The sequence below is a fragment of the Epinephelus fuscoguttatus genome, linkage group LG18 (assembly GCF_011397635.1).
Source record: "Epinephelus fuscoguttatus linkage group LG18, E.fuscoguttatus.final_Chr_v1".
NCBI lineage: Eukaryota > Metazoa > Chordata > Actinopteri > Perciformes > Serranidae > Epinephelus > Epinephelus fuscoguttatus.
Window position 1 is genome coordinate 11,850,198 of NC_064769.1, and position 22,548 is coordinate 11,872,745.

At 38.4% G+C, this 22,548-nt stretch overlaps 2 protein-coding genes across 2 annotated transcripts; both read left to right on the forward strand.

The window, feature by feature from the left end:
• The first annotated feature begins 4,635 nt into the window (after positions 1-4,635).
• On the forward strand, positions 4,636-9,453 carry ptcd2 (pentatricopeptide repeat domain 2). Its single transcript, XM_049604356.1, has 10 exons — positions 4,636-4,780; positions 5,756-5,848; positions 5,947-6,076; positions 6,308-6,425; positions 6,534-6,612; positions 6,700-6,791; positions 7,633-7,746; positions 7,850-7,924; positions 8,014-8,127; positions 8,360-9,453. The coding sequence occupies exons 1-10, from the start codon at positions 4,651-4,653 to the stop codon at positions 8,579-8,581; spliced, it is 1,167 nt and encodes a 388-aa protein (XP_049460313.1). The 5' UTR covers positions 4,636-4,650; the 3' UTR covers positions 8,582-9,453.
• An 89-nt stretch (positions 9,454-9,542) lies between these two features.
• Positions 9,543-18,097, forward strand: cacfd1 (calcium channel flower domain containing 1). The gene is made up of 5 exons (XM_049604358.1): positions 9,543-10,177; positions 12,296-12,368; positions 14,236-14,361; positions 14,968-15,075; positions 15,541-18,097. Exons 1-5 carry the CDS (start codon positions 10,066-10,068, stop codon positions 15,629-15,631), a joined length of 510 nt encoding a protein of 169 aa, XP_049460315.1. The 5' UTR covers positions 9,543-10,065; the 3' UTR covers positions 15,632-18,097.
• Positions 18,098-22,548: the final 4,451 nt, after the last annotated feature.

Consider the following 22,548-nt stretch of genomic DNA (forward strand, 5'->3'; position numbering starts at 1 on the left):
TTAAAAAAAAGTAGGCTTACAGAGAAAAATGTAACCCTGAAGTATGATATTGCTACAACATTCATTTCTTTGGGAAATTAAGATTACTTGACATCATTACATTTCTGATCACTGATTTTGTTATGGTCATTGTCAGACTATCAGTTGTTTTGTTGTTGGCATCATCCTAGTACTCATATTCACCATTTGCCGTCATACACGTACTCCAATTTTCCTTGGCTCAATAATCCCAAATATTTGGAATCCCAAAGCAGAGTGCTGTGGATTTTGGTTGGAGTTTGATGTTCCTGCAATTTTTACACCTTCCAGGACAGAATAAAATTGAACCAATACATTTTGTCACAGGATAGAACACAACTCTAAGGGTTTAATTTCAAGTATGACTAAATATTGACCAAAATTTTAGTAGTCATTGTAAATGTACTGTGACAAGCCTATGTAGGGCCAATATGTCCAAGTTATTATAGTTCATCCTGGTGGAGACATGAATGTCTGTACCATATTTCATGACAATCCGTCCAATAGCTGTTGCTTAATTTCACCCAGAACCACCAATGTGAACCTGCCAGTCAGGGGGTCACCAAAGTCAGCTGGATTCCATGAATATCTGTACAAATTTTCATAGCAATCCATTCGCCAGTTGAAAAATTTCAGTCTGGACCAAAGTGGGAGACTTACCAACCTTCCTAACAACAAACCCCTCTGCAGTGATGATGGCAAACAGAAAGCTAGCCGCCAAGTTAATGTCCTGTGCACACAGATGATTGGCTTCAAGTGACAACACAGCCCAGGAGGGAAGTTGTTTCTTTTGGCATCCTTGGTGACAAGTGTCCCTGAGAGCCAGACAGGATTGATGGGGGATTTACGTTCCCTTACAGGGATACAGTGTGAAGAGAAACTTAGTTTAGTCTTAATGTAAGAAAGCCAGGATAAAGAGCTGTGTGTGAGTGTTTTGACACTGTTCTCTACTTTAGGCAAAGGTATGTGCCTGTCTGGAAATTGTTTGAGTGTTTTATCCCTGCAAGCGGCATAACTCAAGGTATGGCCATGGTAGTCTTTTGGACCATGCTGACAGGCAACAGTGCTAAGCCACTGCTTTTCAAGCAAAGGAAAAGTAATGAAACAAATGACTAGAATTAATTCAGCTTATAACAATTGAACGGGTCTAAAACATAATATAAGAGTATGTAGAACATGAAACATGTCATGGGAAAAATAATAGCAATGAGAGTGTGTTAAGATCCTCCAGTATGCAGTGAACTGAAGGACCTTTTGGATCACACACCCCGGGGACACTGACTGAAAATCCAGAGCAGGAGTAGAGCAGGATGAGAGGACATGTCTCCACAGTTTAACATCCATTTGCTGTACAGTGAAAGACCTCAAGCCCACATGTCTGATGTCAGTCTCTCAGAGCTCTTTGAGCTAATATACTACACACCAGTAAGTGGAAAGCTTGTATATTTCCTTCCATATAGTATAACAAAACAAGTTATGTAATTGAGAGAGCATCCCCACTGTTTATACAAACCTAGCACGTAGCCATAGGTGTTTATGTACAAAATCAGTCAAGGCTGGCTATAGATGGAAGCTAACCCACTTAATTGTCTTTCAAGGACAGTGACTTTAGAACAGTAGCACACAGCCTGACACAATAATTGGTACCAGCTGTTTTTCTTTTTTTTTCTGTGCCAAAACTGTTTCAGCAGGGACATTTATTAATGATGATGGGACACCCCAGGCACTTTCCAAAACCAAAGGGAAGTGCAAACAGGGATAAATCAAAGTAGATGTATCAGTCAGCAGAACCTGGCTGTTTGGGAAATCAAAGCCTGAGTGCTAAAATAGACCTCCCCTGCAAACAGTGTGATGTTTCCCTGTTGATTATTGCATTATTTGAGCAACTCAACAGGGACTGCCACCACCCTAAACCTTCAACCTGTAGCTTTAGATGAGCTGTATGTCGGATAACCTGTTTTTAAATTCATGCAAACACATGCATATGCACAGAGAGAGAAACCCGCAGAGACGCATACACCTTGCAGGATACTATAAATTATCCAAGGCCCCGCGTCTGATTGGCTGAGCAAGCGATCTCAGCTGGATGGGCTGAGATGTTGTTGCCAAGGCAACAGTGGGGAACACCCTGTCCCAGCCCTATTTCCTCTGTGCGAGATAGTCCATCTTAGGAGTTACTTAAAGAAGCACTTTAATCATTGTAATGAACCTTCTCCAAACTCACTTCTCCAAATGGCTGTGGGTTTAGCAATTATGTTTTCACAGAAGTCTGTCTACCGCCTGCGGTGGAAAATCACATCTTATATCCTGCATGAAGAAACACGAGAAAGAGCATTAGATTCTGGGATTAAATTTAAATCTGGAAATTGAATCTTATATTTCAATATAGAGTTTAATTTCCACAGTATGGCCATCACAAAGAAAATGCAGCAGAGCTCTTGCGTGAGGACTTAAGTCCTTGGTTATGTAATGCAGTGCAGGTCAATGGGTACACCAACTGGTGGCAGGGTTTAGTGTTCATTGAGGCCTGAAGTGAGAGTAGAGGTGAATGTAAATCACTTTAAATGAAATGAGAGACCTACTTGTATCTTACATGTTTTACAACATAACATTTGAACCAAAAATAATTATTGTGAAACAAATTTGAAGGCTAATTCGATTTTGCCAAACCACAGCTACGGTATTTGTAACCATAATCAGATCTCTTTTTAAAAAGGCACATTTATACAGTTTTTTTTTTAATGTGTTCAGCCTTCATTTAACTCGGGAATCTCTTGAGACACATCATGAGACACTCATCTGACCTGTCCTGAGACCTGTCCAAAACAGCAGTGTAGTAGATCACAGTGTCACATAAAGAATTTACAGCAAGGCATAGAGGAGAGAGTGTGACTATTCAAACAGTAACATTCTTTACAGCACGTGTTTTGCATATAGCATTTGAAGCTCTGATATGAAGTTTGTTAATTATCCAAGCAACATAGTGCATAGTGTTTTCATGCAGTTTTGCCAATTTCAGAACAGAAAAACAGAGCAGAAATGCTGGTGTGACAGCTGTTTAAAACAAGAGAAAGCATTTCACAGAGGCACATACTGTACGGTGTGTACATAACTTACTTAGGCATACATGAATCTTCCGCTGTATAGGCCTGCTTCAGCACTCTAATGTTGATGGTTGCATGTCAAGGCCTGAAAAAGTATTTTCATTTGAAAAATTAATGTCAGATTAATTGATTTAGCATTAATAATGGCATGATTACAATATAGAGTGTCTTCCCTGTTGTCGCTGCCTTTTTTATAGTACAGTGTAACAATTCAACACTCCAAGGGTGCATTTGCAATTGGAGCAGAAATTCAAAACAACACAAATACAGACAATCTTAAACAGAGTAGTAAGTATTCATTTGAACAAAAGTGTTTACTTCCAACCAAAAGAGACAAAAGCAATGGACATCAGAGGTGTGCCTGGAAGATGTGGAGGTCTAGTCATTCCCAGTGAAAACATTCAGAATTCCTTTTTTATTTGATTAGATTCAAATGTAGCCTACTTTAATTGTCCAGAGTAGCCTGTGAGTACTGCGAAAATTTAATGCAGTTTAGCCACTGTGGAAGCCAATTTCTGCCAGTAAAAAAAAAAAAAAAAATGCTGTAAGTAATGTAAATGGGAAACTTCCTCAAAATCAGTTGGTATCTCAAAATATTGAGTATTTTGTCTACTTCAGCATGCTCCATAAGTTTTGTTGCCTTTCAGTCTTTTGCAGTCAGCTTTATTTTTTTAAAGCTTGCCTTTTGTTCCTTAAACCTGCCTGCTTGAGTTTCTCAATATTTTGACTTACAGGATGTTTTTTTTTTTTCATCACAGTGGCATAAATGGACTTCCACAGCAATGGGCTTCCATAATACAGTATCTAACCAGAAGTGCAAAAAGCAGGAGAGTGCAGAGTAATGTGCATATGTGCAGTGGTAATACAGATAATATATAACTTTAAAAAGTAAGGGGTAGACATGAATATGCAAACATATGGACAGTATGACATGAATACAAAAATCATATTGTTAAACTAATAATATGTAGCCTATTGTTTGTAAATATATGGTAATGGAAACCAATATTATTAAAGACCAAACGTGCAAGTATCTGCATGTGTTTCTGCAGATTTATTACACATTATTATAATACATATTATTGGCTACATTACTGTGTCCAAAATTGCCTCACAGCAGCAAGCTCATGAGACATGTTTAAAGTGCAGTGCAACAGCACCACCTGTAGGAATAGAGATGAACGCTTTTTTGCTGATAAAATGCTCATCCCGTTCAAACATGCAGCAAAAACTGATAAAAGCTTCATGTCATAGAGAAGAAATAAATGACGACAATACTAATGATGTAAAATTAAAACGCACTTTACTCCTGCGTCGGATTACGGGCGCTGCCATGTTGGAAGATACCAATTGTGTACTGCGTACTATAAAACATTTAAAACAAATAGCCACACACGCTGTCTTAATAGAATTAAGATATTCATCGATTACTAGTAGATTTTTAAAAAATATTTTCTCCTACTCGGGCAGTAGTCGGCGTTTTTAAATTCTATAATATCTCCAGTAGCACCCCTTTGTTTTCACTTCAATGGTACAGTCAGTGGGCAATATGGCGCTGGCCCGGGTAGGTAGATGTTGTCGGTCGTTGGTACTTGAGCCCTCTAAAGGACTGTTTTGTGGTGTTTTACAGCCTGGCTGGACTGAAGGCTGCATAGGAGGTAAGACAAAGAAACCCCGGCAATATGTTTCCTGTCTGATACTCAAATGGCTGATGAAACTGTCTGGTTTAACAGACAGAAGCTACATTAGCAACTTGTCAATAACCCACATGTGTACACAACTAACTACAGTAACTGAGTGTAAATGGCTTTAACAGCTCATAAAAATCCACCAAAACTCGGTTACCCGAAGGTTTTACTTGCAGGGTGTGTTGCATTTGTATGTTGGCTTTATAAAAAATAAAGTCTCAAGTCTTTGCACTCAAGCCCCATATCAAGACTGACAAATCTCGAGTCAAGTCCCAAGTCCTAAACTTTGACCTTCGAGTCCTAAATAAGTCAGACTCCTCACAAAATACAATGCTATGCAGAGTAATAATATATTATCTTTACAAGTGCTATTGAACTCCATTATAAAACAAGTAGGGCTGACATTGCACTTTCATAGCATGGTTAATAGCACTATTAACCACAACAGAATACATTATGTATGTTTTTGTGTTGTTACATCTATCAGATCTCATATTAAAAAAATGTATAACTCTCTCCTCGTGAATGTGTGAGACTGTTCTTCCTTAAAAGACATATTATGTTGTGGCATGCTTTGTTTTACGTCTCAATGAAATGTAAACACTAACGTGCATGTCACTAGATTCAAGAGATGAAGGGAAATCAACTGATCAGTGGCACAGTTTTTGAATAATTCTCAAGTCCAAGTGAAATCATGAGTCACTGGTGTTAAAGTCCAAGTCGAGTTGCGTGTCTTCTCTTGATTTTGTTAAGTCAAGTCTAAAGATATCAGAATTGTGACTGAAGTCTGACTCAAGAACAAGTTTTGCAACTCAAGCACACACCTCTGCTAAATTATGATATGATGGCTTCTCAAGGGAGCACTTTTTTCCTTGAAATGGAGTCTAGTTTTACTACACAACACCACTGCATTTTTATAGTTATTGGCCACTGTCTTCTCTGCAGCTAAGAGACATCTATTGTCAGAGGATGTCATCAAACTACGAGACTTTCAACAAAGGAAGCTGGCTGTGGCTCACCATGCCGTTGGAACGAAAGGTGAAGTAGTTTTTGTTGCTGGCTCTAAAGCTGCAGTTTTTGTTATGTGTTATGATACGTGCAGCAAGAACTCATATTTTTACATTGAATTTTTACAGGAAATTATATCACGGAATTCAGTCAGAAGCTACAGAGGAATGAACTGATACTGAGAGATGAGCTGAAGCTTCTCCTTCACTTGTGCCACTCTGCAGATGACATGGTGATCGCCAGAGATGCCATTTCTAGGTATAGTACATCCTTTATTCAGTGTTATTTTACACACAAAGTTTTCATTTTCAACACAACAAATGTCAACTCATCCGCTGCTGTTTATCTGCAATGCGTTTCACAAACATTGGAATGAAGGAAATTAGATTCTCCCCACTTCTTAAAGCAAAAACACATGTCTTCAATATGGCTATTATCATGTAACAAGTATCTCATTTATGTTGTGATCCTTTAATTTGCACTCACTAGGTATCATGCAGAGAACCGCAACTTGTTGTATGGAGATTTCAAGTTTGGTCCTCTCTTCATGAGACTATGTTATGAACTGGATCTGGACGACTTGGCTGCCTCTACACTTACAGATAAGGTAAAACTCGATTATTGGAAAAGTGCTATTAGGGAAAAAACAACAGGATTGATACTTTTCTAAGAGCTGTTTCAGACTGGTAACATTTTCTCTCCCATGTCTGATCAGAGTATGAGGGGATTTTTCCATGATGCAACTTCCTTTAACATCGCCATAGACATGTTATTCACTAAAGGCTCTTATGAACGTAAGTGACAGGTTAACCTTCCAGTGTTTTTTCTCCTGTGAAATTATTATCACATGTGTCAAACATTCCAAACTTTGACTATTGCAGATGCCCTGGAGGTACTAAGAACCATGAGGAATCAAGGCGTGCCATTCAACAAAGACACAGTGACACTGGCATCTGGCACCTGCTATAAGCTGGTAACATTTTAATGGGTTTATCTCTGAAGGAACAGTGTGTGAGATTTAGTGGCATCTAGTGGTGAGGATTGCAGATTGCAACCAGCTGAGACTTCTGCAGGTTAGAATTCCCCCAGTGTTTATTGTTAAGGAGGTTTTTACCAGGAGCCGAATCATCTGCAGAGGTGTCACTCCAAAACAAACAGATCATGGGATAAAAACCTCTACCACTGATCAAAGCAGTTTAATGTTTCAAATCAGTGTTTCTCTGATCCCATTAGCCCAGCCCCTGCTAATGTATGTGTGCACATCTTTTTCATTTTGTGACTGAAGATCCAGATGTTCAAGAGGTTTTTAGCAGGAGCCAAATTATTAGAGGTCTGCTTCTCGCCAAAACAAGCTGACATGGTGATTTAACCTGGAAAAAGCACTTGAACTTTAAAAAAAAAAAAAAAAAAAAAGTGTTATTCTGACACTTACGTCGCAAAGAGGCCACTAACTATGGTGGTCAACACGAAAACACACATGTCCCTATCTAGACCCAGTGTTTGGTTTGTCCATTCTGGGCCACTGTAGAAACATGGCAGTGCAACATGGCAATCTTCCTAGATGAAGATATGCTCCCTATGTAGATGTAAATGGCTTATTTTAACAAAAACACAGTTCTTATTTCAGGTGATTATACACTAAATAAAACATACTTATTATACTTGTTTCCATTTCTGCCAGTATATCGTCACAAATCCTACACCTGGACCTTTAAAAAGTAAAGTCTACTTCAACATTAAAGTCCCAAGGATTATAATTGTTTTAGGATGTAAAAAGTCTTTGCAGTCAGTTATTATTCTGTCTTTGTCATCAGAACACGGCTGAGTCCTACAGGATCTGCACTGCTCTGATAGAGGAGGAACAGGCCAAAGGGCACTTCATCCCCAGACGTGCTTACTGCTTTACTGTAGCATTAGCACTTCAACTGGTAAGTTATAACTTCTTCTATTTCTTTCATTCATGCAGAAAGATGTAGAGAATATTATGATATGTAATCAATAATCTGTTTTATCTTCCTTTTTTTGTTCCAGAATGATGTAGAAAAGGCACAGTCATTGTATTCACAAATTATGAGCTCTGACAGCAGATTATGCCAAAATATAAAGGTAAGTGCTCATCATGTAACTGTAGTGTGTATTACTTCTTGCTGTTGTTGTTGTTAAACAATTAATATATTCTTTTTACTGTGATATAGGTTTTATCGCTAATAATGTCAGGAGCGGTGACAGATGCCATTTCCTTCCTGTCTGCAGCCACTGGACCTAAAATCCCTTCTTTTGTGAGGAAGCCTGAATTTTCTCAGGAGGTGGTAAGTCAAACATTTGTCTGTTTGCTCAGTAACACAGATACTACTTATACTTAAAAGCTGAGGCAGGATAGCTGAGGATGCCGTAATTAAACTTTTGAACAAAGTATGATTTACTGGGATTGTTGATGAGAATATCTGTGTGCTTCTCACAAAAGTTAATACAAGCTACGGAGATGTATAAATCCCTGAAAAATTGCTTGGTAGTTCAGCGGCCTCTTGTGACGTGTTTCAGGTGGATTTGCTGCTCTTGCGGAGCGAGGACGGGCCGCACATGATGAAAGTGGAGCAGATAGTGAGTGATCTCGAGCAAGCCAATCAGGTGACCCAGCAGACCCTCGATAGCATGCTCTGCTACACACCCACAGGGAAGAGGAAACCATTGCCAATAATGGAGGGGAGGAGGACCAGCCGAAGGACTCTGAAGCCACTGCAGTCCACTCTGCTGTCAGAGTGAGAGAAGTCATGTGCAAAGCCTGCCGTTAAGGGTCTAACATGAGGCTATATGCAAACTGACAAAAAACACTAACTCTGGCTAGAGTAGACTTTGTCACGATTACTTTTATCTACCTCTCCGTGAACACAGAGTCACCCCTCTGCAGAGTGGACTTTTGTCCCTGTTTTGTCATCCCTATTTAAAATTTGAGGTCACAGTTCATGTTTGTGCAACAAACACTTTAACAGAAAGCTGTGTAATGAGGGATTTGGGGAGAAAGTGTTGTATGTAAGTGTGGATGAGTGATTAAAGGTTATATGGGATATTTAATAATGAAAATAAGGTTATTTTTCTTACTTTTGTTGTGTGGGGATGCTGGTGAAGTCGGGGTTGTGTTTCCATGTTTAAAGGATAGGTTCAAAATTATTCAAGTCCGTTTTAAAACAACAGCCAGGTACGTTTATGTTAATTGCAGTATGTTTTGCAAGCTGTAGTCACACCTCCTGTTCATACTGGCCGTTCAGCGGTTTCAAGAAAAATATATTCCAGAGTTATTTGAAACACGGTTCCCGTTTTTGTTATTTTTCTTCCAGGGAGACACAAAGAGTGGGTTCTGAACTAAAAGGAGACTTTGAACATGATTGATTAACTCAGACTGCCATTAATAAAAAGAAACAAGAGCAGTTTGTTTTTCTTATGAAAACATTTAAAATAATACTTAGATATATTCTCATTAATTCAGAAAAACAGGGTTTTTTCTCAAGTGAATGCATTATGCTGCCATACTTCTCTGTGACTCAAACTTAATGTAAAGCACAAACACCTGTCACGTCATCATTTCCATTCATATTCAGATATTAAAATCTCAGAAACTGCTGCTCCCACGCTTTTCATCTTTATCCTGTGATAACCACAAGTGTGTAGTAAAATATATTCATTACAACCCCAAAATCTGCTGATAAGAACACATGTAAACAAACCATGACGCACTGCAAATCCCTCCCACAATGCACCGCTGACATCGGCTGGGGCAGCCAGGGAGGAGAACAACGGAGCAGCGACTTGGACCAAACCCACGACTAGATAGTGTAGAGTCGTAAAAAACTGTAAAGGAAATACTTTTTGTTCAATTATAAGGTTACCAGAGGGTTTAGGACGGATGCAGCGGTGATATCCACTCACAGCAGCAACTGGGTGGCGGTGCTCTTTAGCATCAGCTAGCCGGTTAGCTGGTGCTAACAGACGGGGGGGATCTGTTGGTAACATCAGCCCAGCTGGCTCCAACAACAACAGACAAAGGAAAGACAAGCTATAAATTGCTTAAAAGTTTAAATTACATCACATATCACTGACAGGGGCCGCTGTGTGGTCAGAAGCAGGTTAGCAGTTAGTTTGTTGAGGCCAGCGTTAGCTAAGTTAACATAGCTATTGTTGGGTCGTATCAGGCTCGACATCTGTAAATACTGGATTTGGGTAGCTTTAGCTAATACAGCAAGGAAAACACAATGAGCACCGAGGCGGAGACTGCAGCGTCTACTAAAGCCACTCCGGAGGATGATGGCATGACATGGTGGTACCGATGGCTCTGCAAAATAGCTGGAGTCTTGGGAGGAATATGTAAGTAGTTGTTAAAGTCTTTCTTTTATCACTTGATGAGTAAATCAGTGATACGCCGCTACCTAAGTTACATGTACAGTAAAAACAACTGAGTGTGCTGTGTGCCAGTATACAATCATATAACTTTGTGCAATTTTATATATCAATGAAGTGACTTTATTGTCTTGTGAGCACACTTTCATACAGTTTGCGTGTACTCCTCTGCATTACCCGCATTAATATGAGGATTAGAGGTGATACAGGACAGAAATGGCATCAGATTACTATTGTGAAAATCATGTTTTTGACTGTGTATAAACCTCACTTCAGCTGCTCAGCCACGCCAGACAAAAGCTTTGCCCCAGCCCATTGTCCTCTCATTGCAGCAGGCACTGCACCGCCTGTTTGCATAGCTTGCTCATTCCATAACAACCTGTTATTCCTGGATTAAAACTGTGTCATATGAACACCCATAGTCCACAGGAGGTACAGTCACCCTTTGCCTCAGGTGTTCAGTGGGAGAAAGAAGTGGGTTTACTGCTGGCTTTGCAGTTTTCCAGCAGCGTTGCAGCCCTCCTGTCTCTCCCTCTCTCTATCCTTCTCTCCTTCACAGTGACACCAGAGTCCCAGTGCCTGTATCACATTAACCACCTGGGGCACTGCATATTCAATGGGCTTTGTATTATTAAGGAGGCTGGATGGTCTAAAGGAGCAGGATATGCTACATAGCTTTTCCACTGTTTGTGGCAGTGTGGGCTTGTCTGGCCTGAGAGCTCACACAGACACTAGATATTTACCCTGACTTCTCACTGAGGAGTTTCAGTCTGAAACTGCTGTACAGTCTTCAGTCTCAAATACAAAAGATCATACTTGGTTTTGGTGTATTGACTGGCAGTCAGAAGGTTTAACAAACAGTGTTTTAGCATTTGGTTGAGTATCAAACAGTGTGTGCCATTCAGACATACCACAGAATTATTAATTAGAAATAATACACATAGGTAAATTAAAAGGTATTTGTGACTTATTGTGAGATGAAAGAGAGAAATGTTAATGGTGCTTTTTGACATCTTTTCTTCTCACTTGTGAAAGAAATAGGCCTTCACCTCATGTGTTAATTGGTCTTTCTCACATTTTGGCTTGTTCAAGCAGGAATAGCACAGGTGTAACAAACAGCATCAATAACTGCTTTGTTCTAGAGATGCAGCTGTTGGATCAACATTGAATTAATCTGCTATTTGATAAAAAAAAAATTTTTTTTTTTTTTTTGCACAAAAGATCCAAATGCACACAAATTTCAGCCTCTAGTCTATTCTGGTTCCAAGTGGCATGAACATTTGCACATTTCCATGATACCTACAATTCCTTCAACAATAATGACGTGAATAATTTTTCAAAAGTGTTTGGACTTAAGTAGGTCCCACTGGACCTGTGTGTCGGGGGTTCAGACAGAATGACGGAACACAAATCATAGCCATGGAAAAAATAAAAAGATGTATTTTTTATTTATTTATTTTTTTTTTTAAAAAAAGGCCCCAATTGAAAATGCTCAGATTATCATGAAATAAATCTTATGCATGAAAAATGTTGCCTGCTTTGATTTTTACACAGTGGTTTCAAATTTGATCTGGGTTATTAATTTTCAGCCCAAATATGCTTTATAATAGCTGTTACATCTAGATATAAGAGCTAGGTTCATTTTATTTTTTATTTAAGCGTTTTTGTTTTTTTTGTTTTTTTTGTTTTTTAGACATTTTGAAATTGCTGTGTGCATATAGCCAAAGGTTGTCATGTGCTGCTCTTAAAGGACATTTCTGTGTGTTCATGCGTGGCACATTTTCATCCACATACTGTACATGCTCCATACGTTCCACATTGCTGATTTTCTTATGCTGTTTATAGTGCACAGGCAGTTCTAATCTGGAGCACATAAATGCAAACTTAGAGTGTAACTATTGTACCTTTTAAAACCGAAGTGACTGAGCTGGATGTCTTTTAACAGCCACATTGGTAATCCAACAATCTACTCTGAGATATTTTAAATTTAAAATTGCCAAAAGCTAATGGTCAGTCTTAATAATATAACAATCTGTCATATAACAGCCCTTTTGCTTTTTCTTTTCTCTTGTCCAAACCATGCAGCCTGCGCCATCTCAGGAGTGTGGAACTGCGTCACTGTGAACCCGTTAAACATTGCAGCTGGAGTATGGATGGTGTAAGTTTTAAACACTTGTTATGTTCACTTAAATGTAGCATGCATAAATGAGTTCAGTTCACATTCTTAGGCCAAGGCACTTTTATATGCTGTTGGTATACAGGAGCAAAAACAATAAACAGGCTATAAAACCACTTCTTTAGACTTATGCAAAGTGCTGTAATTTATTGTTTATTTAAACTCTGGTCCATTTCACGTGTACAATGCACAGTGAAAGTGTTTTTTTAAACAGCTTGATAATCATTTAATCTAGTTTAATGTTTCCACTGTTCAGGTGTCATGTCACAGTTACAGATACAGATTTGAGCTGGTTATAGTCAAGTTTTACTCAGCATCTATTTTAAGTCACATATAAACTAGTGTAAATATAAATGATCTATCAGAGCTTCACTGTGCAGATTTACAGTCGTATGTGTCTCATGCATTAGCCACTTACATTACCTGTTAATTTACATTCCTCTGTTTGTACATACAGTACCAGTCAAAAGTTTGGACACACTTTTCCATTCAAGTAAATGGGAAAGCGTGTCCAAACTTTTGACTGGTACTGTACAATATTATCTTACATTGATAGTGAGCAGTAGTCTCATGTAGCCATGTCGCTACAATTACTGCTCAAATGACAGAGGTGTGGAGAAATTCAAAGACTGCAGTGATTTGCTCAGAATTTGATGCTGCATTGACAGCTGAGCGCTAATGTTAGCTAGAAATAAAGACTGATATATAAGAAGTAAAATCAAGACAGTCAGCCTTTTGTATTCTTTACACCAGATCACACCAGAATCAAAGGAGCCTTTTAGAGCTGAAATGAGTAGTTGATGAAACAGTGAGTTGATTGACAGCAAAGAAACCAGAAACTATCTCAATCGATGATTGAGTAGTGATTTTTCAAGAACAAATGCACTGTTAAAGTTCCTCAAATGTAAGGACTTGCTGCTGGTCTGTGTCACATATGCTAATTATAATATTTCAAGGTTTTGGACTGTTGTGTTGGAGGAAACAGGACATTTGGACACTCATCTTGGTCTTTGGGGAAGGCAACAGAAATTAACTTTTGTCACTATTTTCTGACATTTTTTAGACAATCTAATCAATCAATCAATAAAATAATTGCATGTTGATTGATAATTAGAAAAAGATTATTATTAGTTGCAGCCCTGGAGCCTTTTCAGTTTCTCCAGAAATAACATTTTGTGTAACAATAGGGATGAAAATGCCATAATCAAACACTGTCCCCTACCAACTGTCAACACCTCCACAGATTAAGAAAAAAAGACCAAATACCAGATGCAGCTGTGGCCACACTGTCAGCCAAACTGACATCATGCCAGTTTTATATCACTTACTGATGAAACAGTTAATCAATGAACAGAAAATTAATCAGCAACAATTTGACAGTTGATGTATTGTTTAAGTCAATTTTCTAGGAGAATTGGCAACTATTCAATGGTTCCAGCCTCTTCATTGTGAGGATTTGCTGCTTTTCTTTTATGTGAGAGTAAAGTAAATGTGCTTGGGTTTGAGACTGTTAGTTGGACAAAACTTGACATTTGAAGACATTTCTTTTCCTTCAGAAAAACAATTCATCAGGAAAATAGTTGTCAGATTAATCAATTATTAAAATAACACTTAGTTGCAGTCCAACCTCCACTAACCAGCTCACCGTCCAAACCTTCTTGCTGTTTCTATGACAGTAAACACGTGAGCACTTGTGCTCCAGCCCAATTTGAAAACCTTGAATAATGACAATGACAGCATAATGGGTCTTTTCTACAGTGTTCAAATTTCTCCAGACGTGAGTTGTGCAGTATTTGAAATGGAAAAGATAATTCACCGCTGTGTTTGTGTCCTCCCCTCCTGTCTCAAGGTTGAACGCCTTCGTGCTGTTCCTATGTGAAGTCCCATTCTGTTGCCAGTTCATAGAGTTTGCCAATGCAGTAGCAGCCCGTGCAGACAAACTGAAACCTTGGCAGAAAGCCTTCTTCTACTGTGGGTGAGAACAACTATGCATTGTATACAGTTTGTGTCAGTGGTGGATGTACGTCACTGTATGAAAAATACCAGTTTTGGAATGTGAATTTATGATGGTTATTAATTATCACTGCTTAAGCCGTTGGATAAACTTTTAGGAATGTAGGTCTTTTATCTCTAGTGTGTACTTCAAGCTGTGGTTGGTAACTTTTTACAATAACTTTGTCTTATTTGCTGAAACTGTCACTTTGTTTACACAGTATTACATGAGACAGATGCTCTGTGAAAAAAATCAGGTTCCTCCTCTTCGTTTGCTTCTAATAGCATTTGCAAAAATCCACCCCATGTCAACAAAAAGAACCAATCAGAGCTGAGAAGTCTCTAACACAGCTGTTAGTCACTGCTTGTAAACTGCTGTCAAACTATCAAACTCGGCAGCGCTGATCAGATATGAGTCAAAATTCTGTTTCTCGCCTTTAATGTTTTCAGAAAAGTATTTTAGCTGTAAAATGACAAAGTTAGAGAAAGTGATGGCTTCAGCAAATATGACCAAAAGTCATTTTATAAACAACTGTAGCTTTCATGTGATTCACTGACTTGTTTTTGTCCCTTCTTGTCTCATTTTCAGGATGGCTCTGTTTCCCATATTCTTGAGTTTCTCCTTTACAACCTTGTTTGGAAATGCCATCGCCTTCGCTACAGGAGTTCTGTACGGCCTTGCCTCTTTAGGCAAAAAGTAAGATGTCTTTTTGTAGCTAGTCACATGGAATGACATAATATAAGCTCTTGTGAAGCATCAGAAAAATGCCAGCTATTTTGTGTAACAATTTATTATCAGTATCTGTTTGAATGAAAGCTGTACAATACAGACGTTTTGTAATTACTCATATCTCTTTATGTGTCACTCATAAAAACACTCCTCTAAAAGGTTACGTTAAAACAGACTCCCATTAAAAGCAGTATCCCACATTCTAATCAGTTAATAAGATTTTTATTTTATGCGTCTAACAACCCTAATGAGTGTCTTTATTCATGCAAATTAACTTCTGACAAGGTGAGCCGTGTAATAACCTCACAATTAACATTGTCATCCCTTCTTGTCTTACCCGCTTTGCCTTTGTTTTTACCCACCTCTCCTTCGTCATAACTTTTTATTACCCTCCCTCTCTCGCTTCCTGTCTTCCTTTTCTTTCCTTCTCAGGGGAGATGCGGTGACTTATGCCAGACTGCAGCATCAGAAACAGGGCGATGAAGAGAGGATGACAGAAACGGCAAACGGGGCTCCGGAGTGAGGCACCTGCCCGTCCACCCTCCTCTTCCCCTCTTCAGTTCTTTCTGTCCTCCATCCATCCTGCCTCTCCCTCCATGCTCTTTCCCTCATTTCTGTCACCCCATGATCATGGTATTGAGTTTATTTATTGACTTTAACTGCTGCATTCTCGTTGTCCTGACCTAATAGTATCCACACAGATTGACGTTGGATTCAGTCCATTATTTGGTACCTGGCGTGTAAATGGAGATAGTGTTAATTTGTTTTTATGGTTTTGAACCTTCCCGTGGGTTGTATTTATCATTTGTTTCCCTTTGTTGTTTGTTGCTGCTGACAGTTGTACACTTTATTTTGGCAGGAAAAATTGTGAGGTGCATCTTTTTAGCCCAAGAGCCTTTAAGGAAATCCGAAAATTAATGTGATTGTAAAATGTATATAATTGACTTCAGGTTATTCACTACCCCCTCCTCTCATTTCTCAGTTTGTACATCCTTTTCTTGCCTCCTTTCCTCACATCTTAATCCCTCCCACCAGAGAGATGAGCGGAGGGGGCAAGGAAAAGACACAAGGAATGAGGCATCAGGCATTAAAGAGATAAGACATCACCGCTTTGGAGCCGTCACTTTAAAGCGACAATTAAATATGACGCGCGGCCAGCTGCATCATCAGCTGTGTGTCACACCTCCTTTATGCATCATGGGTGCCAAAAAGACTTATGCAAGGTATACATCTCCGCGTCCTATCTCATAGCTCCTCCAGAAAGCTTCCTCTCTCCTCGAGATGTATGTAGAAATTGAGACATCCTTCAAGATAGCACACTGAGATTGACTTCCAGGTCGCAGGCAGGAGGCAGGAGGACGGAACAGAGAGGAGGCACAAAACAGAGAAATGAGAGGACTTTGAGGCTGTGATTCAGGCTTGTCTGACTGAGAGAGTAGAGTGGGTGAAGACAAGTCAATGATAAAATGAGCTTTAGACTTTTGCGTTTAATTCAAAGAACCTGTTTTACTCAGTGAACATAGTTGATAAAACCAACTGAGGTACAAGTGCAAGCTAGTGCTACAAGAGCTCTGTTTCCATGTATGATTGAGAGTCTTATTAAATTTTATTCTTATATTTACTTAAAGAAACGGCCTGACTTTTTAAAACCATTCGGACTGACAGTTACCGCCACAGATATGTAAATAGCCTCAAGTGTTTCCTAAAGTGTGTTCCCTGTATTTGAGCTCTAAAATGTACCCTTATTGGACTACTTTTGAGTAAAGAAGTGATTTTTGTATTGAAGTATTGAAGCGACTGAGCAGACAAACTCTGACTTGCAGCCTGAATGCATTTTTAAACATACATAGGCATTAGGGATACTTTAAACATACATTGGGGAATGTATCTGGTATACCCAAAGATAGAGACAGTTTATGCTTTTATTTATTTCATTTTTTCTTCAGTTGCTCAGCAGAGGCATTCCTGCACTAAACTTTTGGTAGCATGGACTCTGGTATAGAGGGAATGTCATTAAAAGCTTTAAGTGCATGTGTCAGCTTGTTTACGTATGGTCCCTCATGATCAAGCAGCCAGTAGCTAAGTTGTGGCTGCAGATTTTGTGGTACATGATGTCATGGAAAAACTGGAACGTGTGCTTGTCTGTTCTGATTTTTTTTTTAAAACATGTTGCACCTTTTTTTTTTTTTTTTTTTTGTTCGAGAATCTCTTACTGAATTTTTGCTGTGTTTATTATGAGTCTTAATTAGTACACACTACCAAACCCCATGGAAAATTGAATGAGGGAAAGTGTCTTGATTCAGGGACTAATTGGTCTGTATCCCACACAATCACCAGAGCCATGATTTGCCTTTGTCACTCAAATGAGGTATGCACTGGTCTGCAATGTACGATTTGTGTTTGTGCTGTTTTGTTGCCTTGTCTCTGTTGTGTCATCGGTAATAAGGATGCTTTGGGAATAACTGTTTACACGTACCTCTTACAGCTGTTTCCATCCTTAGTCTATTACTGGCTGGTCAGTGACTGAGTGGATTATTCACACATTACCACCAGCTCTCAGGTATCATACTCAACAATGCACAGCGTAAAATAAGTAGTTTATGCATAGATCATAGATGTATGGTAACTAGCATAAGCATGACTATGAAATGTAATATCATTTGAACTGACAAAAGCATTTGTGTAGCACTGAAAACGTGCACAACCAGCGTTCACAAGTGATGAAACACTACATGCACACCAGCAGTATGCTACAGTCGGACACTACACACTCTTACACTACAGCTTTAACAAGATGTAAAAACAAAAAACACTGCTTTCCTTCCCCACATCTATCCATCCAGTTTTATTTTATGTATCCAGGACTGCTGTGAATTGATTGACTTTCCATCAGCAGGTGTTGAGTGCATATTTTTGCTGTAAGGGATATGTGTATAATGTGTGTTGTGTTGTGAATCCTGATCCTGTGAATTAAACAAACTTGCTACTATGATGGTGTTGGCTTCCTAATTTTTTGTCTTGGTTTTATTTTTATATGTGGCAGCAATAGCCGTAGCCGGAGGCGTTATGCTTTTGGGTTGTCCGTCGTCCGTTCGTCCATCTGTCCCATTTTCATGAACATGATATCTCAAGTACATCTAGAGAGAATTTTGTCAAATTTGGCACAACACCCTCTCGGACATGACGATAAACTGATTAGATTTTGGAGGTTAGAGGTAAAGGTTACTGTGACCTCATCTGTCTCATTCTTGTGAGCACAATTTCTCTAGAACAGCTTCAGAGATTTTTTTTTTTAAAATTTGGCACAAACATTCACTTGGACTCTGATGAAGTGATTATATTTTGGTGGTCAAAGGTCAAGGTCACTGTGACCTTGCATCCATCTTTTTCCTGTAGATGGGATATGCCAATAACCCCCTGGAGAAAATGTCTTAAAAATGTGACTCAAATATCCACTTGGACTTAACAATGATGTGATTAGATTTTGGAGGGCAAAAGCCAAGGTCACTGTCACCTGGCATCAGTCTCATTCTCGTGGACACAAAATCTCAAGAATACCCAAAAGAAAATTCTTTTAATTTGGCACAAACATCCACTTTGAGTCATAGATGAACTGATTAGAATTATAATTCTATTTTTTTATTGAGTGGTATCCAATGGGCCAAGTTTATGTTGTGGCCTGTTAGTAGCTCGTAGCACCATAAGCCTCTGCATTAACTAGGCTAAATCCCCTATGCCAGTGATACTCAACTTACAGCTCATGGGCCAAATGTGGTCCGTGATGGGGTGCCAGGTGGCCAGCTGACCATTTTCTAATTCACAACAAAAATAAAATGATTCACACTTGAATTTTTGCATTCATGTTTTTGGTATTTTGAATGTAAATAAGTTGCCAAAATTTAACTTAAATATGCATGCAGGGGAGGCCCCCCTGCACCCTCAACAGAGGTCCGGGCGATTCATTGTTATTAATGTTTGTTTAATGGCCTCTGGCTAAGATTGAGTATCCCTGCCCTACACCCTAAAAACAAACAAAATATTTTACCAGTACTACCTGTGACAGAAGCGTTAGCTTGAAGTACTGCAGTACCAATAAAATGTCAAAGCACGGTTGTAGGCCATTGTTCTCAAATGAAAAGTTTAGCTAACTTATATATTCAAGTTTCTGTTATTTATGAAAATGTAATAGATGAAGTTAGCATAATTTCACTGCTTAAATACAGATAAGTAAGTACAGTAAAGCTGTTACACTTCAATCTGCTGAAGCATCCTGGAACACCTGAATTTCCCATCATCTCCATGCTCTGTGGCAGAATCTGAAGGACAGCAAGTGAATGCAATATTTTTACAAGAATAAAAGGAGATGTCATTGAACCCCTCAAATTGATGGCCCCAACCACAGGTTGGCATTTCCAAAAGCCAAGCCACAGTGGATTTATATTAATAACATTTGAGTTTTGTCTTCTGTCAGACAAGAACAGAGGACGCATAATGTCATCAAAGACAAAGCCTGTCTCTCTTGTGACCACAGTGATTCTTGAGTGTGATGTGACTCAAATAGTGGTAGGCCTATTAATGTACGCATTCAAATAAGAAATGGTAAAAGAAACAATATCTTCAAGGAAAACAGAAAGCTACTAATGCAACACATCCCCACTGACTACTGCATGGGTCTGCAACATTCGCTATCAAAAGAAATCTTTCTATACAGAGAAACAAAACAAAACAAGACAAAACAAAGGAGGAGCCGCAGAACATATTTGGGTCGAATAATGAAGGTGACACAGCCTATTAAGTCTAAATTAGCCTATCAACATTACTAATTAGACTAAGGTCTAAATGAGCCTTTTGAAGCCTGGATCGACATCAGTTTTCCTGTGCTCCATAAGACACCCTTTTACAAGCATTTGAACCTTTGAAACCTGAGCAAATCCCTTTGATTTCTTTCAAAAATGTGAACAAAAGGCAAAGAGCAAGAAACTGGTAAAAGATGATGAATCAACAACCTCGAAAATTAGTTTTTGAAATGGAATGGGGAAATTATTGGAAAATGATTTTAAATAATTATTTTGTTAGCACTTTTGTCAGGTCTTTTCCTTGTGTACTTGTCTTTTTTTTTTTAACTTTTCTTGTTAATTTTCAAGTAATTTTCTTGTAACTTTTAATCAAGCCAATTTTCTCGGGTTTCAAGGGGTTATATGTTTAATTATTTTTTAATTATTTGGTACTCCAACTTTGCAGCTTTGGCAGCAGAAAAAAAGAAATCTGTCTACGCACTAATAAATTCAGTATTTTCCTCAGAGACCGTTCCTTTTTTAGATTTGGAATCTATTGCCTGACTGGCAAAGAGGACTCTATACTAGCTGTCAATACAGCTATTAAGGTTTGTCAGACTCTAGAGGAGAAGGCGCCAGGCTGTAGACATATTATGCAAAGCTGCAGGTTGCTATGGACTAGTGTGTAGGGTTTAGTGGCATCTAGTGGTGAGGCTTCAGATTGCAACCAACTGAAACTTAACCCATGTGCCAAACCTGTAAGAGAACTACGGTGATAAGAAAATGCAAAAACACAACTGGCCCTATCTAGAGCCAGCGTTTGGTTTGTCAGTTCTGAGCTTCTGTCAAAAAACAAGGTGGACTCTGTGGAAAAGGACCACCCTGTTATGTAGCTCATTCTAGGGAAACAAAAACTTTCAATGTCACACACTGGTCCTGTAATGATCCCCTCAAGACATGTATTAATATATTTAAAAATACTCTTTGCTTTGAATAGTAATGTGTGTATGATATGGGTTATTTCCCCACAAAACGTTTAATTACCTGGTTAAAAAATGTAAATAACAAAAAAGTTAAATTAAAAAAAGAAAGAAAGAACAATAATAATAGTAATATAATACCTCTATTCCTTCACTCACATTGTAAAATTCTGAATCTATTACTGTTGCACGAACAAACCACCAACAAACCACCTGTAATTTGAGCACTAATTTGGTCCCTTTGGATATCTGTTAGTTGTCTTCTTTGTGGGTTGCTCTGGAAACTTGCATGTTAAAGTGTTGATTGTTGACTCTCTATTATAGCTTATAAATACTACTATTTGGCATTCAACCTATGTGACCCACAGTGTTTGTGATTAAGCTCCTCCAGAGGTAGTCCTTCTTAATGAGATGCTTTCAATGTTTTGTCCTTCCTCTGTACATGAAACACTGTTTGTGACATGAATGGCCCTTGAAACCAGACCTGTGATCATTGTAACTGGATTGCTATTGGAGCCAAGAGACCTTGAGGATTCAAATAAAGCCTTTCATGTATTTGTGTTTGTTTAGAGGACACATACCATTTGAATTCATCAAATCTTTTAGTATACTTTTTTGGGAGGGTATTTTGGCTTCTTTTGTCTATGAGATAAATCTGAAATCTTTCTTTTTCAGCATGTACCAGCTTCTGTGGAGCTGTGCATTTCTGAAAAATACTTGAAAAAATACTTGAAATTAAAGTGCATAGGATAGATATGAGTTATAATACCTGTGATACCTGGTGTGTGCGTACAGGTAAATATTTACTGTTGTAGATGTATTTAAAAATTGCTTATTTATTTACAGCAGATCTGTCAACCACTCATAGAAGTGACAGTATATATATTTAGTGACAGTAGATATCATTTTGGAACACACCACAAGTCAAACAGAAATGCCAAATTCTTTAAAGTAAGTGTAAAATTTCACAAGTCTGAGTACCTTCACAGTCTTCTCAGAGGTTTATACCTCTGGGTGTCAAGAATTCTCTTTCATTTTTTTCTTTTATTAATGATCAAAGAACATCTGAAAGAGGATTTCAGGTCGTGAGTGCTGGAAAATTCCTCATGACGACGATGTCAGGTTCTTCACACAAATCCAGGTTACCCTAGAGTCGCCATTTTTCATATTTTTATTTATATGTTGTATTGCACCCTTTTGTTTTGTGACTGGTTGTTTAGAGTATTTAAGTGTTAAAAGGGGGTTTGTTCTTTTTAACGAAAATATAAATATATTTTTCTTGATTCTTTTAGGGATAAAAAGTTAGAAATCAATCTAACTTGACTTTTTCTTTTCAACAGTTTTTCCTGATGGTACAGTGTGGCATAAAAAAGACATGCAAGTTCAGAAACAATTTCCTCCTACATGTCCTTTTCCACATGAACATGTAAATAAACCACACCCTTTGTGAGGCACTCCATTCACTTACTGTATATTCTTTTATGTGGACTGCTTTAGTTTGTTAGTTGTAATGTTACATTACATGCAAGTCAAATAGACTGCATACACCACAGTAAACACTGCTGAACCAATGTCTATCTGTGAGACCAGTCATGACATGAGGATAGGATGTCTTGAGGTTAAAGGTTATTTCAAGTGATTACATCATCAAGATAATGATCATTACCTCTTGGGATTTAATTCAA